General features: G+C 36.9%; 1 protein-coding gene across 3 annotated transcripts in view; it reads right to left on the reverse strand.

The window, feature by feature from the left end:
• DCC (DCC netrin 1 receptor) overlaps positions 1 to 19,596 on the reverse strand; it is a 1,178,115-nt gene that overhangs the window by 101,824 nt on the left and 1,056,695 nt on the right. For all 3 annotated transcript variants that reach the window (XM_047697659.1, XM_047697658.1, XM_047697660.1), the window contains 3 exons: positions 16,336 to 16,474; positions 10,530 to 10,637; positions 3,308 to 3,502 (listed from right to left, as the gene is read on the reverse strand). In XM_047697659.1, coding sequence (XP_047553615.1) covers positions 3,308 to 3,502; positions 10,530 to 10,637; positions 16,336 to 16,474 — 442 coding nt within the window. The remainder of the gene's footprint in view (positions 1 to 3,307; positions 3,503 to 10,529; positions 10,638 to 16,335; positions 16,475 to 19,596) is intronic.

Consider the following 19,596-nt stretch of genomic DNA (forward strand, 5'->3'; position numbering starts at 1 on the left):
GATACTATGTTGTTGGACGTGCCAAACCAGGTATCTGGTAAGAATGAGGAGGGCTTGTGGAGATCACATGTGACCGTGCAATTCAGGAAGAGTGAAGTTTGGTAGCCAGAACAGGACACACTTGAGAAACTACCCTAATTAGGATCTCGTATTTAGGTGAGATGTGTTTGGAATGACATCCAAAAAAAAAAAAAAAAGAGAGAGAGAGAAGAAAATCAATCTTGTCTCATTTTCATTCTTCATTTCTCCCTTCATCTGTAATCATACACACATCATCTACAGTCTAAGAAAATTTTTATCAATTGACAAATAAATATACATTATGTGCAACAATGTCATCCTCATTCTTACCTTCTGGATTTGTTTTACTGTTAGTAATCTGGACTGGCTATAACTTGAGAAATTTTGAGTGTCTCAAGAAAGTTATCAACTAAAGGCTATTTCCAACAGGGATAAAACATATTCTAAAAGTTAGTGTTTATTACAAATAATCGCTTAAAAGTGTCATAATTCAGGTCTTGGCTTTTTATTTGCTCCTGCTATTTGTCAAGAAAATCACTTATTTTGTCAAAAATAATGTGAAGACTAAAACTTTTCTGTATTCTGGTATGGAACTCTCAGTTCTACATCCTTGGATGGGAAAGATGTACCTTTCAGAATGATGATTAAAGATGCCCAGAGAACAGACTATACTCTGGTGCTTTCCATGGCTGAAGACTCTGCTTTCTTGTGTGTAAAAGGTGACTCCATCCCACTACAGAATTCTACTTTGGTCTGTTTCAGCAGAAGCATCTTTTCTTCCTATTATTTTACAGGCCAACATGGAGAAGCTCAGTTTACCCGAGAGAACAATCCACGTGAAAGGCAGAGATTGACATGCCTCTTGTACGTCTCCCAAGGGCTTCATCGTGTCTGGGTATCTTAATAGGGAATATTTGGGGAAGGGAGGTGTGTATTTGTAGAGTCCTGTGTGGTCAGAGAATCAAGTTCAAGATTCTTTTAATTAACAATCCAAAGAAACAATCAGATGTACCACATACATGCATGTACACAAGGGTATTGTAATTTAATCCCTTTTTAATTGTAACTGCCCTTCCCATTAACCAGTGAGTATGGACTGAGTTTCCTATATGTCTCTTGCTTGTGACTAAAACCAAAGACAAACCTCTAGTCTCTAGAAGTAAAATGCTACTGTCTTTGCAAAAACTGCATATGAAAGAATGAAGCTTGTAGACACCTGCCCAGGGCATGATTTGCAATGAAACACTTGCCTGTTACCCAGTAGACTACTGAGAGCTTTCTCAGTTTCAGGATAACATGTGAGCCTTTCTTGCTGTCAAACAAAGTTACATTCTGATGAACAGAGGCCTTATGTCTTAAAGCAGCTCTGCAAACTGCATGATGTGATGCGTTTAGCGTAGATCTGGTTCACTGTGGCTTCAAATCTCTTAAGAGTAATTTATTTGCCTTAGAATATTTGCCATTGTAACGTGTAGGATGTATGTGTGTACAATGTCATTTGTTTATAAAGATGGGCAAGATCAGTATCTCTAAATAATTTAGAATTCAATCAAGACATCTGAAGCTCGGTTTGCCATATAAGCAAGATTTGTTTTAAAATCTAATTGTCTATTATTTGAGCATGATATACTGACGATAAATAATACTAAACATTCAAGTCAGGATATTAGAAATAATGCTTGTGAATTATTACAACATAACAAATTCCTGAATTTGTTCTCAGTTCTGAACATCATTTCATAGATGAGTTTAGGGTACTTAAGGTATACATAGTACCAAATGAGATATGGAGTTCATTAAATAATCTCCAGGATGGTTATCAGTGTGGGCCTGTGAGAATCCTGTGATAACTCATCACTCTGCTGCTTAATACATTTGGATGCCTTAAGTCATCCTAAACCTTCCCTGAGATCTCTAGTTGGCACACAATATGAGCATGAAATTAATTTGGCACTCGTCTATAGATAAAGATGAAGCATTTGTGAAATGGTATCTAGTTACATTTCATGCTCCCACAAAATGAATAACCAGTTTCCTTTCGATTGCTCATTTAGAGTGAAACCTGATTTAGACATGAAGTCCTAAAAACCCAGAGAAGATTAGCTCATTTCCTCCTGCCTCCCTCCCAACTTCTACTCTGTCGCTAAGAACTGTCACGAAGGCTTAGGCTGAATGCTTGTTTGTGTGTTCTTGGCAAACTTTCAGATTAGCAGTTACCAAGTCCAGCTTTGAATGGTTTGCTCCCTTCCCAGAATCCAAAAGTCCACTATTTATTAGGGTACCATTCCTAGGGGAATTGAATGGCTATACAATTATTCTAAGACTCTTCTCTTAATATGTCAAGCACCTGGGTGAAAATGTCAACCATTCTCATGTTTCTAATTTTTCAGTTTGCTATGATCTATTATCAACTTCTCCGCCAGATCTAATGATAGACAGAATGTGGTCACAGATTTAAGAGCCAATTATCTTTCTTTAGAACAACACACAACATGCCTAAGTATACAACTTTAAATATCAGCTATGAAACATTCAATTTTTTTTCAGTTGCTAAATAATAGAGGCTCTTGAAACTATTTGTCTTCCAGAAAAATAATACTGTTCTAAAATAGTAGGGACTAACATAAAGATTATTTTGATGTAGTCACTGTTCTTGGGCCTTAGCATTTTTTTCTGTATGAACATCTAACTATGCTGAATTGAGCAGCTATTTTTCCTCTTGCAAGCCTGGGGTGTTTTCTTCTTGTAATCATACTGTAAGACTCTTTTTTTTCCCCCCTGTTGTTATCCTAGGTCCTTAAAATAAACACATTCATTTTGTTTGAGATTTTCTGTCTTGCCATATCAAATTTTCTTTTTATATTTAAGGACAATAGTTCCTCAAAGAAAACATTGAAAGTTGGCAGTAGTATGGCATTCGCCTAATTCAATGCTTTTTAATTTTTATTTCGTTACATAAAAAGACTAAAAGTCTCAATATATTTTGAATAGAACCAATACACATGAAATCAATACAAAATTCCAAAAGGATTGTAAATGGGGAAAAAAAAAGTTAAGTTAAATATACTTGCCTTGTGTTGAAGGCAGAAAATGTGATAACACAATAGATCTTTCTCTGACACGTTGGCTTTCAGCATGAAACAGTAAATTTTAATTTATTTGAATGTCCATTGTCATGTTGCCAACAGAGAAAGCAAAGATAGTTCCTAATGCAGACACCGTTAAGTATTTTACAACAATCCCACGGGAAAAGAAAGCCACTGCTGTAGTAGGAAATGATTCAAACCTTTCAGAGTCCGGAAGAGGATAGGATCAGAGAGAGGCCCCACTCCTTTTGCATTTCGTGCTTGAATCCGAAAGTAGTACATTGTGTCAAGGTTGAGATCCATGATTTGGTGAGTAAGCCGATCACCACTGATTGTTTCCATCACCCAGTCGTCAATTGGTATGTTCTTGTCCAAGGTGTAAAACAAGATGTAAGCTGCACAAATAGATGAATGCGACTATATTTAGCTGATCACATGTTTGCTTCTGCTTCTAAACACTCATGTTTTCCTAAATATAATTTGCAGTGATTATTATACATTCACAATCTATAAACTACAGTATTCAGTGAATCATGTAATAATTTTTTTGATATTGCAAAGATTAGACAAATCACTGTCTAATGTACAGAATCTGAAAATGGAACAGACCATTCAAAATAACAGTATCTACCATCTTTAAAAAATACGGGTATTTCTGATGCCTATAAATCTTGTGCATGGATTCCTGACTGACAGAAACACTGAGATTAAAAAAAAAAACATGTGTTGTTTTAAGCTGCTAAATTTGTGGTTATCCTGTTACACAATGATAGATACCATAATAGTCTAATGGTGACCTTGGCAATCTGCACCCCAGGTGATTTCTGTCTTCAAGCAAGGTCGGGAATCATTGCATTAGTCAATATGTGGAATCTGTAATATTTTTGGTATTTGTTGAGATGCTGCTGCTGCAACTAGGAATGTCTTATGATGCAGAGCGCTCAGTAAAAGATAAAAAAACCAAGGTAAAGAATTCTATAAAACTTAAAGGTTGTAGGACTCTCTGGTTAATATTAAAATTGGAATACTCTAGGGGCGCCTGGGTGGCTCAGTGGGTTAAAGCCTCTGCCTTCGGCTCAGGTCATGATCCCAGGATCCTGGGATGGAGCCCCGCATCTGGCTCTCTGCTCAGCAGGGAGCCTGCTTCCTCCTCTCTCTCTGCCTGCCTCTCTGCCTACTTGAGATCTCTTTCTGTCAAATAAATAAATAAAATCTTTAAAATTGGAATACTCTAACTCAAAAGAGATTGTGAAATATCACTGGACAAAGGAGTTGTTTATGACTCATTTATAACTCAGCCCCCATGATCAATAGCAATAAAATCTAATATTTTTTGAGTCAGAGCAGTCTTTCTTCTTGTCCCCAAAGAAACACATGTACTGAATAGAAGACTCTGGTATGGTAATATATATTTTTTTAACTTTTATTATGTGCATGTCTTATCTCTTCAAAAGGATAAAAACATCCCTTTAGTTCAAGAGCCATATTACCTTTTATTCTTCAGAGAAACCAATAAAATTGTCTTCACATAATAGGTATTGAAACTCACTTATTGAATGAAATCCTTTAGCCAGTAAGCACTGATGCTTTACATTTGTGACATTTAGTGCAAATGTAGAGTTTTCGTGGGCTGTTGTAGGTTCCCAATGACACTGAAAGTTTGGAGAATTGTTCTCATCCAGGTCAGCTACATGTATTCTTGATTTTGTTGATTTGTCAAGTGGGAAGGAAATATTTAGCCCTCTTTGTGTTTTGGCTGTTTTTTTTTTTTTTTCCTTTGTAAAAAGTATTCAGTTACGCATTTAAAAATGATAGTTCTGGCATCAAGTAAGTACGATCGAAGGTACAAGCATCAGGTTCTGACAATTCCAAACTGTATTTGAAGTGATTTCCTGGTATTTATGCGAAAGCTGATCTTGTGTGTGTGTATGTGCACGTGTAAACTTGAGAACTTAGATGCAGAATAAAAATATATTACTACAACATTCAAAACCTTAAAAATTGGTCTAAGGGAAAGCATACAATTTCATCTGGGTATATGAGTTTGGTGTGTTTGGAGAATATTAAATCTGTTATTGAAGTCTTAACTGCAGAGATTTCCATAACTACAGAGGTTAGGACAAATTCATTGGTTTCTCAGAACCTTTCTGTACCTATATGTCCATTTCCTCACATTCAATTTTTTTTCCTTCATCTTTTTCTTCTACTTTTTCCTACTTCATGTTTGTCCTTACTCACCATAACTCCTCAAATAATGAGAACTACCTCCTGTCTCCCATCCAAGTACTAACCAGGCCCGACCCTGCTTAGCTTCCGAGATCAGATGAGATCGGGCGCGTGAGAACTACTTCCTGTCATAGGCGATAAGGGCTGGTATTTTTAACTCCAGTGGACACTCTAGCATCAGAATTAAATTTGTTTAAACATACATAAAATGTAACATCATACATATGTCATTTTTGACTACTTCTACAAAGAAGTTATTGTAATTATAAAAAGAAAGTGTCAAAAAGTGTTCAATTCCACCTCTTTCCTCTGTTCCCCCCCTCATACTCCTTTCCACAAATCAGATTCTCTTCCATGGTTCAGCTGCTAAGTACCAGGAAGACCAAGATGATGCCTAACAGCAAGGAGCTCAGCTCAGTGAGAACTCCTCATCTTTCAAAAAATGATTCTGATAATCATACCTATAGATAAATACATAATGAAGGACCTATTTCTTCCTTCCTAATAAAAAATTATTTAAAAATAACAGGCTAGGGGTGCCTGGGTAGTTCAGTGGGTTAAAGCCTCTGCCTTCAGCTCAGGTCATGATCCCAGGGTCCTGGGATCGAGCCCTGCATCAGGCTCTCTGCTCGGCGGGGGGCCGGCCTCCCCCCCCCCCCCCCCCCCCCCGCCTCTCTGCCTACTCATGATCTCTGTCTGTCAAATAAATAAATAAAATCTTTAAAAAAAAAATAACAGGTATGGATTCAAGAAGACCTGACCTCAAGTCATAGGTCTATCATTTCCTGGCTTTGTGACCTTGAGCACCTTACTTAATCTAAGCAACCTTTTCTCATCTGAAAATAAGTTGCTCTCAGATAATGTAGTTTAAGAAATTAATATATGTGGGTATTCTATTATATCATCTTCTATATAGTGACTACTTAGTAGTTCTTTTTTTCTTTTCTTTTTTCTTTCTTTCTTAATTAATAATTATATACTAATTTAAAGAATTATATATAATATACACACATATAACATATACATATATAGTTAATAATTATAATAAATAACAATTAATAAATTAATAATAAAGAAAATATTATATTTGGAACAGCTGGAATTTTTATTTCAAGTTAATAATAGATTTAATAGCAACTCAATGATTATTCTACTCAACAAATATTTATTAACTACCTATTAAGTGTCAATGGTGTTCCTGAAGAGATTGAACAAAATCTGAAACCTGTTTCTATAGAATTTTCAGCCCTGTATTATGAGCATTTACATTTTTCTTTCCTGATTATATGGGAAGGGGACAAAGAAAGAAGTCAAGATGGCTAAATTTCCAACTTTTGCAACTAGGTAAACATGAAAAATTTTTATATGATGGGAGTAAGACTATTTAGACACATATGATTGCAGTGAGTGCCCAGCTTGGTCCACCATCTTGGATCGTTGTAACCTATTATGGAATATAATAGTGCATTATTTGGTTGGTTATGGTGGGGGACAGACAAAGAAAACTCCACAAACAAACAAAAAAACAAAAAGAAGGAAAAAAAGAGGAAGAAGGGAGAGAAGGAGGGATTGGGGAATAGAAGGAGGTGTTAATAAGATAGGCAAGTGGAAATGTACAATATGTGGTAGGATATGTGTATTTAGAATTCCTTGGATGGAGATATAGATTTTAGAGACATAAGTGTGTGTTCACTGAAGCCCTGGCTATACTATCCACACTTTTTCAGAGAAAGTAACAAAGGAACTAAAAAGATCTCCTTAAGAAACAGGTGGAAGAAATGTCCACTAATAAGACTGAGAAGCTGTAGCCTGAAATTGAGCAGAAGAGTGGGTAGGTGATCTTAAAAAAGTCAAGATGCAAGAGAATTTCAAGAAAGAGGAACTGGACTAGAGTATCACGTGATACCCCAAAAGATAACATAATCTTATCCATTGGATCGTATTGATAAGAAAGCAATTTCTGAAGGCCTAACTCTTCTAACTGTGTTGGTCTCGGATCATAAATTATGTTGGACGCTGCATTTATTTAGATCAATGTTTCAAAACCTTAGCTGTACATTAAAATCACTTGGGGAGCTTTTAAAATATAGCATGCTCAATCCTTCCTCAGATAAATTAAATTGTAAATCAGTTAAGAGTCATTGATTTGGACTAGTTGAATACTAATAAGCTGGAGAAAAACATGGTGTAATAGGAATAGTCTGAACATTAGTTTAAATCCTAGCTCTGCTACTTCTTGGTTATTTGACTTTGGGGAAGGTATTTACCCTAGAAACCCCACATCTCTTCATTTCAACAAGAAATAACAGGAAGATAGGCTCACTTAACAATACCAAAGCACTTAGCAGGATGCCAAGCATATAATGAACGCTTAATTCCTTCTGAACCATTCTCTCCTGAAAATGTCAGTCCAAATTCCTAAACTGCCAATTTACAACCAAGGACTTTAGGCATCGGCATTATCTAGATCTCTTTCTTTTCTTTGTTCAATTTTTTTGAAGTATATGTATTTACAAATTGATGATCCAGGTTCTATGCAGAGCACGTTAAGAAAGCCTTATCCTAGAATGGATTTCAAGTGGGGATAATGATAGTTCATTAGTTTCAGTACTCATTGGACATCAGAGACTTTTCTCAGCACTTCATTATCACATTCAACAAAAGAGGTTCTATTATTATCCTTATTTTATAAATGAGAAGGTGAACTTGGGAAAGTCAGCTTACCCAGGCATCTCTCTCGGGAGCTTGGGTTCTTAACCACCCTGCTTCATAGCTGTGTACACGCAGAGATGTGGTTAAATGAAGAAATCTATCAGTAGGATGTGAGCACCCTCCTCCACATAGGCACACACATGCTCTGACACACTGGAAAAGCACCCCCGTTTCCTTTGCATCTTTGTAACTTTAATGAGAAACTGAGTATAGTAAATATGGGCCCTCTGCTAAATGGTATTTTGAATATTTTATCATCTTGTTTTCTGGAAGTAATCTGACTAAAAGAATCAAAATATATATGGAAGAGAAGTTGTCTTAAGGGTACTTGGTGTTTACTCCCAGTTGAGTTGAGTCAAAATATCTCAACTTGAGAATAACAATTTAGTTTTAATAAATCAACTAGACTCTTAAGGTAAAAAGTATTGCCTCCCATACTTTTACTTGACCATTGTGAGAAGGGATACTGAATAAACATTCTAAATAAAATATGTGGAGGAGGTTTTTTTTTTTTAATTTTATTTATTCATTTGACAGAGAGAGACATCACAAGTAGGCAGAGAGGCAGACAGAGATAGTGGGGGGAAGCAGGCTCCCTGCTGAGCAGAGAGCCCAATGTGGGGTTCCATCCCAGGACCCTGAGATCATGACCTGAGCTGAAGGCAGAGGCTTAACCCAGGCACCCCTGGAGGAGGTTTCTTATACATCTGCTGTGATTTTGCCACACAGGATTTTACTGCTTAGACTCATTTGCATTTCTTAATATGGGACAGACTTTGATTTTTCCCTCAAAAAGCAAAACTAGCTTCTTCCAGAGTTGAAAACACATTCTATTGTTTACACTGACTATTAGATGAGATTTATTTAAATATGAGAGGAGAATTTGGATGGTATATGGCTTATTTTATCCTTTACCAAAAATACATTTTTTCCATCAGAACTCATTTTTATTTAGACAACCTGTGTTCTGTTTTTTTTCTTCTCAAACTTATCTATTGATTTACCATATGCTTATAAATTACTATTTATAACATAATAAAAAAGTCATCATGTAAACAAATCAAAATCTACAAAAGTACTGAAATAGAACCAATGAAAATAAATCATAACATTGAGGGGAAAAAGTAAAAGAAAATTGGAATCATCCAGCCTCAGTTTTAAAAAGCCTGGCAGAGTGACAACTAAGCATATACGGTTTTAGGGAGATTTAATATCCCTCTTCAACTTTTTTTTTTTTAATATTTTATTTATTTATTTGACAGAGAAATCACAAGTAGTGAGAGAAGCAGGCAGAGAGAGAGGAGGAAGCAGGCTCCCCTCTGAGAAGAGAGCCTGATGAGGGGCTTGATCCCAGGACCCTGGGATCATGACCTGAGCTGAAGGCAGAGGCTTTAACCCACTGAGCCACCCAGGTGTCCCATCCCTCTTCTTTTTCCATATTTGTTAGCTCAAATGAAATTTCTGTTTGGTAATGCACTCAGAACGATTTTCTAGAGAAAGCAAGTCTTCAACTTAAATTTAAATCACATTTGGAATTTTCACATTATCTTTTCATTTTGGAAAATTCTGAAAGTAACTCATAAAGTAAGTGGGCCATCTGAACTGTAATTTCCATACTTATCTCTGTTATCAGAGAATGACTGAATTACTTTGTTAATTTATAATAGTGCTATCCACTTCTTGTATGCAAGAAAAGAAGAAAAAGGAGTGACTCTTACATGTGCCTAACCCAATGGTTCAAGTTAATTAGACTATAATGTGCACATTTTTACTTATACAATATTTTTCATAATAATTATATGCTATAGAGACATCTATTAAAAGCCTAAAGTGATCATTTAAATGCAAAATTCCTGATAGAACTCCATTATATTTTTCATACTAAATTAACATTACAGGCTTCTAATGGACGCTTTAATTAGGCATTGATGTTATCAGCAATATTTGGCAAAATAAAATCTGTCACTGCGAAATATTCATTAAGTTCAATTTCTGTCAGTCAATATTAAGTATTTTACGAACCTTATGATTTAAGTAAGAAGCTAAAAGCTAAGTGAGAAACTAAAAACCCTTAGACAAACGTCCTTTGTCTGTGCCATTCAAAAATACACAGTCATTAGGTGTCTTTTGTATTTTATAATTGCCAAACAACCGGCTTCTTTTTAGTCACTTATGCTCAGAGACATTCCATTAGAAGGTTGTCCTAATGCTCCACAAGATGAAAAACAAAAGGTCTAAACTAACTGAAATATACATCATTCGGGAACCAACTCAAACAAAATGAGTATGCGTGTGTATTTGCAGGCACCATTTGAAGAAATTCCATGATTAGCAGGGAGGCAAAAGAGACAACCACAAAGGATCAGGAAGTCCACTGAGATGCTGGGACAGAAAACCAATACACAAAAGACGTGAGCCACGCACATGAGGTAAGCAATTTTAGGCTAAGCAGAGCAATGCTGGAAATAAAGCAGAGACGCTTACCAGTAATTTTCCCATTGGCTTCCAAGGGAGGCTGCCAACTCACGATGACAGTGCGAGGCTTCCCTTCTCGAGTAATGACTGTCAAATCCTTGGGAGCAGAGGTCGGGGCTGCGAGATGAAACAGAGACAAGGCCTTGTCATTGGATGTGAAAGAAAGCAGACATTTACAGGACTTCTAATCATGATGTTGACATTCAGAATCCATCATGCAGTGCATCATGCTGATCTTACCATTCACGATTTATTTCAAGTATTTTAATTAAACAAGCAACCAAACAAATATATAGAAATGAATTTTTTTCCATGAAAGTTGAGTGACTACCAAAGGTATAAATAGAGGAGAACAGAATATGTATGAATGCAGGGGAGAAAAGTATAATGGATATTTCCAAGCGAGGACCACACTAAACATGTACGAATCATTATAAAAACAAAGAAATGTACACATACTTAGTGAGATTGATGGCTACATGTCTCCAAGAGACAACTGTAGGATTTTAAAACAAAAATGTCACCTAATTCTTTATTTTCTTAAAAGCAAGAAGAAGAAAAAAAAAAGGAATGAATGTAAATGCAGGCTAAGACATCTTGCTTAGGTAAACATTCTAGGTATCTCTTAGCAAGAAGGCAAAGGAATATTTGAAAATAGAGAAGGTATGGAATCTGTGAGGGTCTTAGTATCAGCCTGGCATGGAAAAGAAGGCACGAGACCATGGTGGGGGGGGGGGGTGTGTGCTTAGAGCTACTTTTCCCACATGTTGTTGAAAGGGACCAGAATTTATCACTCCAAGATATGCCTCTTTGGCATAAGGGTTATTTTAGGCTGATTATTTTTTTAAAGATTTTATTTATTTATTTGACAGAGATCACAAGTAGGCAGAGAGGCAGGCAGAGAGAGAGAGAGGGAAGCAGGCACCCTGCTGAGCAGGGAATCCGATGTGGGGCTCAATCCCAGGACCCTGGGATCATGACCTGAGCCGAAAGCAGAGGCTTTAACCCACTGAGCCACCCAGGCGCCCCTAGGCTGATTATTTTTAAGAAACAGTATACACAGGGAAAGCTCTGAAAACTTAGTAGATGTTACTCTTTTACAAGAGAAATTTGTATTTATGAGTGTCTCCCTCTCTGTACTAGGAAGAGGAGGATGATAAAATCTCTAGAAACTCTTATTAGGGAGAAGGTTGGAACTTAAATCTGCATAATAACAATACCCTTGTTTATTGTGATTTGCCTGAAAACCTTCCATAACTGGCTCCCCAAACCCCAGTGTGTTCTTCTGTTTTAAGCTGGAGATTGTATTTAAGGTGATGGCTTGGGCCATTTTAGGGAGTTATTCTGTTCCTGGGTATCCTCTATGTATATAGGAGATACACATATTATTAAATTCCTTTTGTTTTTCTGCTATTAATCTATCTTTTATTATAGTGGGGTCTCAGCCAAGAACCTAGAAGAATAAAGAAAAATTATTTTTCCTCCTACATTGTGCTCAACAAAATTTTAGATATATTTTAAAGGCGGTAGTAAACTGGCCAACCCAGTCCGGTATCTTTCAGCCTCCTTTAGATGTTTTTTCTCATTGTCTATGCTTTGAAATGCAGTGAGTTTTCCTTCTAGGCAAAGTATAATACTCCAAGTCAATTACTGACAGTCTCTTTTCCTTACCCCTAGTTTGACATGGGAAATTTCAGAACATGTCTAAGATCTATAGTTGGGTTCTAGAGGAATTTCCAGATCTCTGCACTAGATCTTGTGTATTACAAGATAGGTACAACGTGGTCAGTTCTGAACTCTTCACTCTTTCCATTCTCTTTGGCCCTTACGTTGACCCTATCATGCAGAATCTGAGCACCTCTATTTCTGTTTCTCTTCCTGCATACAACTTCAAATGGATGAGACACCAAACATTTCCAGTGATCATAACATTTTATTTTTAATGCCCTGATTCTCAAAGCCACTAATATTCCACATTAATCAATCATAATCACCTAATCATAATATCCTGACAAGGTACTTAATATATTTAAATTAAGGAAAAAAAAAGAAAGAAAGGAAGCAGAAGGAGCATACATAGATCCAGTGTAGTTGAATCCTGAGTAAAGAAACTGCATATGTATATATTTTTTAAATATTTTATTTATTTATTTGACAGACAGAGATCACAAGTAGGCAGAGAGAAAGGTGGGGGCTAGGGGAGCAGTTAGCAGGCTCTCTGCTGAGTAGGGAGCCTGAATCCAGGCTCCATTCCAGGACCCTGAGATCATGACCTGAGCCAAAGGCAGAGGCTTAACTCACGAAGCCACCCAGATGCCCCATGTATATGGTTTTAATGAAACAAGAACAAAGACATTCTTGTAGGAAAAGAAGATTTGTTATAGCAAAATGCCAAAAAGGCAATACTACCTTGAGAAGGGTTATTCTCATAAAGGGTTCATTCAGGATGTTTCCTAAGCCAAAAGGAAGGTAAAATATGGTCACAAATTGACTTAGAGTATTATACCAAGGATAATAAGGCATTGTCCTATTTTGGAAGTAATTAAACGATAATCTGTCTTTCTAATTAGTCAGAATATTCTGTTTTCTTTTAATTGGGTTAAAATTCAAAATGACGCTTATTTAGAAAATAGTCAAATGGTGATGATTAGATTGCTTCACTGAATCTGTTATGGTATTCAAAAAAGATAAAATGACTTCAGCTTCACCTAGCAAAATACACTGAACAGGTGGTTATTTAAAAAAAAAACCAAAACAATCTAACAACTAATCTATTTTAGGTGGGGTGCACGTTTTTCTTTTTCCTCAAGCCCTGTGAATGTTGGTGAACAGAGATTCTGGTATTGGAATCAGTAACTCAAATGTTTAGAATTATCCTATAAACTGCACACTATTTGGAGAGGAATGAGGCCTTAACGACCTCAGGGTTGCCTACTGAGTCAAGCAGAATGGCTCTGGGCTATTCCTCTCCCATCTCACAGGTTCTGCCTGGAGGAGACCTTTCAGAAATTCTTCACTGACTACCACTCTTCTTTGGAGTAAATGTAAATAAATGACACATAATAAGAGGGGCACCTAGTAGTGCAGTTGGTTAAGCATCCGACTCTTGGTTTAGGCTCAGTTCATGATCTCGGGGTTGTGGGATCAAGCCCCTAGTTGGGTTCTATGCTCAGCGGGAAACTGCTTGAGTTTCTCTCTCTCTCTCTCCCGCTGCCCCTCCCCCCTGCCATCTCTCTCTTGCACTGTCCCCCTCTCTCAAATATATATGTATATACATATATATATATATTTGGGGTGCCAGTGTGGCTCAGTTAACTGCCTTTGGCTCAGGTCATGATCTCAGGGTCCTGAGAGCTCAGTGATGGAGCCCCAAGTAGGGCTGCTCAGTGGGGATTTTGCTTCTCCTTCTCTCTCTGCCCATCTCCCACTGCACCGGCTCTTTCTTGCTTGCTGGCTCTCTCTCTCTTGTTCTCTCTTTCTCTCTCTCAAATAAATAAAGACTTGGGGAGGCTGGGTGGCTCAGTCGGTTAAGCGGCTGCCTTTGGCTCAGGTCATGATCCCCGGAGTCTGGGATCGAGTCCCACACTGGGCTCCTTGCTCTGCCCGGAACCTACTTTCTCTCCCTCTGCCTGCTTGCCTGCTGCTCCCGCTGCTTGTGCTCTCTGTCTCACTCTCTCTCTCTCTCTGTGTCAAATAAATAAAATCTTTTGATAAATAAATAAATAAAGTCTTTAAACAATGTAAATCAATAACAAATAATAAGTATCAGGCCCTGGTATTTACTATACTTTCTTTTATAGCCTCATTTCCCTTTGTTGTCTGATGACTCCTGCGCTCCACTCCCTCTGAACCACTCCTAAGTGTCTCTAGGAGACGTCTTTCTGATACTGGCTTGTGTACTTTTATACAGGCTGCTTTCCTTTGAAGTCCCTGGAATGGGTCCCTGATGATCCATTGCTCAATTCTTCTTTCTTTCGTGAAACCTCCCTTGATTTCTCCAGACAGAATTTATCCTTGGATCTGTTTGTTCAGATTCCAACTTGGCCAAAACTCTGTGGTTGTATTTCTTACGTGACTTAGGAATTTTGGCTTTTTTTTTTTTTTTTTTTCCTCTGCACGGTGTCAGGCGTCCTTCAAGTTTTTTCTATTTTACTTAACTGGAATAAAATTAAGGATTTATCACCTGGACAGAATGAAATGTTTTATTTCAAGGATTTGTCAACCACTCTTAGCTTTATCACAAACCATTTCAGCACAAACGCTTAACTATGCAGTCCCATACAGTCTTTATGTTACTGCAGAATTAGAAGCAAACCTAGAATTATTTCATTCACTTCCTTTCCTTCTAAAAGCTATAAAGTCTGCAGACACTTGTGAATTACTTCTTGCTTCTCATCATCACCCGGGATCTCATCCACATACTATTCACACTTCTGTCCAGATCATTATCTGTTTCAACAATCACCTTCCTACTACCCACTCTCTAGCAGTTAATATCTTATTGTCAGCAATGGATCTCACCGTTGGTGTCCCTACAAGGCTACGCAGTTGATGAGAAATGAATAGGATATATTTATCAAGCCAGGTGTTAGGGTGCACTTTATGTTAATGAAAGGGAAAAATGAATGAATTTGCTTGCTTTAAGAGGAAATGACTGCTCCTTCTCTTTTGCTCAGGGAAGACCCAATGTCTTACTGGTTTATGTTTAACTCCTTTCATCTCCTTTTAAGTAAAAAGGAAGAGCAGGACCCTTATTCTCCCCGTAGAGCATAACCCATTCAGCATGTCTAATTTGTCCTAAGAAGCTGTGAGTATCTGGCATTCAGGGCAGAATTCTAAGAGAAAGAGTTAACATATGTAAACATGTAAAATAGAAGATAAAAAAAGAGGGATGTTGAAATTAAATCAGACAAACTAGAAAACTTCTTATAGAAAGAAGTATCCACAAAAAGATAAAAAATATTAACAGTAAACTCTGAGTTAAGGTAGTAGCTTGGAAGAAATGAACTGCAATAACATGGGACAAATTCCAAAGGAAAAAGAAATTAAACTCACCCAGAGTTTTATTGGTACATATTTTTTTACATTTGGAAATGTGTGGTGTAGTTTACCCTGAAACAGACTACCATGAAACCAATCAAACACTAGGTTAAACCCTGTAGTCTTCAGATGTTGGGATTGCTGTGAACTGTAAAAGCCAAGTGCACCACGTGTCTGTTAAGGTTATAAATTTAACCTTTATGATCCATAGAAAATGTGACTGGTAAAATTTACAGTGAATTACATTTTCCTGCAATTTGAACTATTTCGAATTGCATGAAGGTTTTTCCATGCGTTGTCTTATTTCTAAGGAGTGAACATAACCACCCAGAAACTTCTTTCCATACCCAGCTGAGGTTATTTAAGGTAAACATCAATGCGGTTATGGTTGTAATGCATTGTATCTAATTTCTTTCCAAAAAAAGTAAATACCCACCAAGACTGCTAGTCAAAACCTCAAATGTTTTGGACAGTGTTCAGTGTGTGGATTTCGGCCTTTACTTGAAGGTATCGGAGAAAAGATTTATATTCAGATCTCCCAAGTTAATGTCCAGATTAAAACCAGCACTCAAACCACTGGGGACTCATTTTCTTCTTTTCTAGAGTGGGGAGGATAATACTAGATATAAAAGTGCTTTGAACTACAAAGCATAAAATATTTTCTGCTGGATAAGGTGTAACTTAGACATCATAGCACATGAATGTTCCAACTTCCACAAAACCTGGGAAACACCATCAAAAGCAGAAATTTGGAAGCAAGGCTCCCTTCACGTACCTGCTTCATACGTAGTGGCATGCGCAGTCATGCTCCATGTGCTTGACCTTCTGTTTTTTGTTACCATGACCGAGAACTCATACATCGTGTTGGGTTTGAGGCCCGTTGCTGTGTAACTCAGAGATGTTGTGTCTTCTGACTGTACCAATGGGGAATAAACAAAGAGAAAAAAATGAACTCTATCAACTTGCTTAGTCAAAGCATGTAAAGAGATGACCAAATAGTAAACAAGGAGTCTACTTCCAAATAGCATAAGACCTAGGACACAGCACTCGCTCTACTTCCTTTCTGTCAGCTAGTTTACACTGGCTAATTGTAGATCAAAAACACAATGGATCCAATCAGGTGCGGTGTTGTTCACAGGGGCCACTAGCTGATCAATTTTCCCAAGTAGGGCAATAACCCACTGTGTCAGGAGCAATTCTGCTTGCTTCTGTCCATTCCATTTTTAAGCTAATCTCCACTGACTTTAACTTTCATGTGTTTGTAATAACCAAAATCTTTTTTTCAGAAGTTTTAGTTTATATATTTTAAATAGATCATCATGATTATTTTTCACTAGTAATAAAAGTAATTTTTAGAGATCTGCTACTTATGATTTTTAAAAATATTCTTTATAGAACAAACTTTTAGTGATTCCAGAATCTGTTGGGCTATTATAAAGAAAATAAACAAAAGAAATGTTGAATTGTGTGGTCTTCTTTTTATGCAAAGTTTACATGAAACACACATTTAAGTATGGTCACTGGAGCAATTGATTAGGGAAGGAACAACAAATTGGATATGTATTAAAAGACTAATTGTGTTAATATTATTTGTCTTTTGAATTCATTCTTTGTCTTTTGAATAGCAGATTAAAGATATTTTACTAGAAAACAAAGTATCTATTTCTATAGCGTACTCAAGAGATCAAAATGGTAATGAAGAAAAAAAGAACAGGTTAATCATCCAGGTTAATGGATATTTTCCATGTGATCAGGCAAATTTTGCCTATTTATGCCTCTTATAAGTATCAATTTATGCTTGGTATTTAGATCTTGATTCTTTTCCAAAGTTTAATATTTACCTTCACTTTTATATTTATTACATTTTTAAGTATCTCTGTTTAGAAAATCAAGGAGAGATCTTTTTCCCTATCTATGTCACACCTATCTCCTCCTATACTACTGCAGTATGGTGTATCTTTTTTATTCTACTATGAATCCTTAGATTATAGCTATGAAAATGATACGCTTCATTACAAAACCAAATAAATATTTAACTGTACTAATAACATTTTGATGATGTGCCCATCCACCCTATTAAAGTGATGACCTCGTAAACATCTATCAGAAGCTCTTCTTTAAAATAACTGTAAAAATGTGGGCCCTAAGTAAATGTAAAAATACTCTGTAGACTCAGGAAAATAGAATTTCATCAAATAAAACACAACATGGGCAGCTAGTATCTGACAGGCTGAAATATAACTTCCAAACCTGTCTTCCTTCACTACCATGAACACCTCTAAGTCTTAGAAATGGAAATAAGGGGGAGACATGGGACAATGAGTATTATTTCAGCTAGGAAGAGAAGATCATACTTTTATAAAACTAGTCTCTTTGAGCATAAACGTCACTGGCATTTGGGAGGCTGCTAAGCAACACTGTCCTTGTTTGTGTTTTAGAATGACATACTTGCATTCTGTAAATACCATGAATTCACTGGGTTTTCTCAGGAAGGTTATTGTTCAGAATAAATCATTAGCCTAGCAGCACATTGAAAAATCATGGCCAGTTACTTTTGAGAGCATACAATGCAACAGGTACTACCCCTCTGAGCCTCAACTTACTCATCCATAAAATGGAGATAACATTAACCTCCCAGCATTATTTAAAGTGTCTATAAAGTAAAACATAGTATCTGGTCCAGTGAATGTATTAAATAATGTTACCTACAATATTTCATGCATTGTCTAATGTGATATATAACTTTAAGCAAGTGTTAACTTCCCTTTTGAATTGAAAATATCTTGAGGGCATGACTGAGTCTTGCACAACTTTGTATCTTCTGTAATAGCTATGCTATATCTGGCAAGCACTAGTCAATATTCAGTGAATATATTTCGAATAGAAATTTATACAAAACATCATGTGATTAATCATTTCAAAAGAATGTAAATTACAAAAAATTCCCTCTTCTGATAAGGAAGATCAAGACAGAGTTTTAGATATAAATGTCTGGAATATGGCTTGATTTGGGATTAAATGAAGTATTCCTGTGGGGATAGCCTTGGATAATGACATTAAGTCACCTGAGCTCTAGCTGAAGTTTCATGGGAAATCTTTTACAAGTTATACAACCTAATGATGTCTTCAAAAAGGAATCTACAGGGACGCCTGGGTGGCTCAGTTGGTTAAGCAGCTGCCTTCGGCTCAGGTCATGATCCCAGCATCCTGGGATCGAGTCCCGCATCGGGCTCCTTTCTCAGCAGGGAGCCTGCTTCTCTCTCTGCCTCTGCCTGCCATTCTGTCTGCCTGTGCTTGCTCTCTCTCCCTCTCTCTCTGACAAATAAATAAAATCTTAAAAAAAAAAAAAGGAATCTACATACATGTTTAACTACGGAGACTATTACTCTCTTTATAGTAGGTGTGGATATTCCAATCCTATAGATGAGAAAAATGGAAGTGAGCAAGTTCAATGACATGACAGGTCATAGCAAACCCAACTCCTGCACCCAGGTCATTGGACTTCATGTATTTATTTTCCCCCCCTCTATTTTGTATATATTCTGCCTACCGAATAAAACTGTGCTTGGGAGTGAGATGAAATAATAGATATGAAAGTCGTTTGAGAAGTTCACAATGTAAAACCAAAGCATTCTATTACCACTATTTGAAAAATGTAAGCCTATTTGTATTACTTTTTAGTGGGCTAGATATGGACTGTATTTATCCTTGCTATCCAACTTACCCCACCCTTTTTTCTAAAACTCTTCTTCTCAGGGTAAGGATGTAGAGTGTGGGTGTTTACGAAGGGGGACAGAATGTTAGTAACTGAAAGCCTTAGGTCAGGGAAGATGGTGGGAAGAGGAACATTTAAAATCTTGTTTTTTGTTTGTTTGTTTTAAAGGTTTTATTTATTTATTTGACAGAGAGAGATAACAAGTAGGCAGAGAGGCAGGCAGAGAGAGAGGAAGAAGCAGGCTCCCCGATAAGCAGAGAGCCCGACGTGGGGCTCAATCCCAGGACCTTGGGATAATGACTTGAGCCAAAGGCAGAGGCT

Source organism: Lutra lutra, chromosome 12 (genome assembly GCF_902655055.1).
Source record: "Lutra lutra chromosome 12, mLutLut1.2, whole genome shotgun sequence".
Lineage (NCBI taxonomy): Eukaryota > Metazoa > Chordata > Mammalia > Carnivora > Mustelidae > Lutra > Lutra lutra.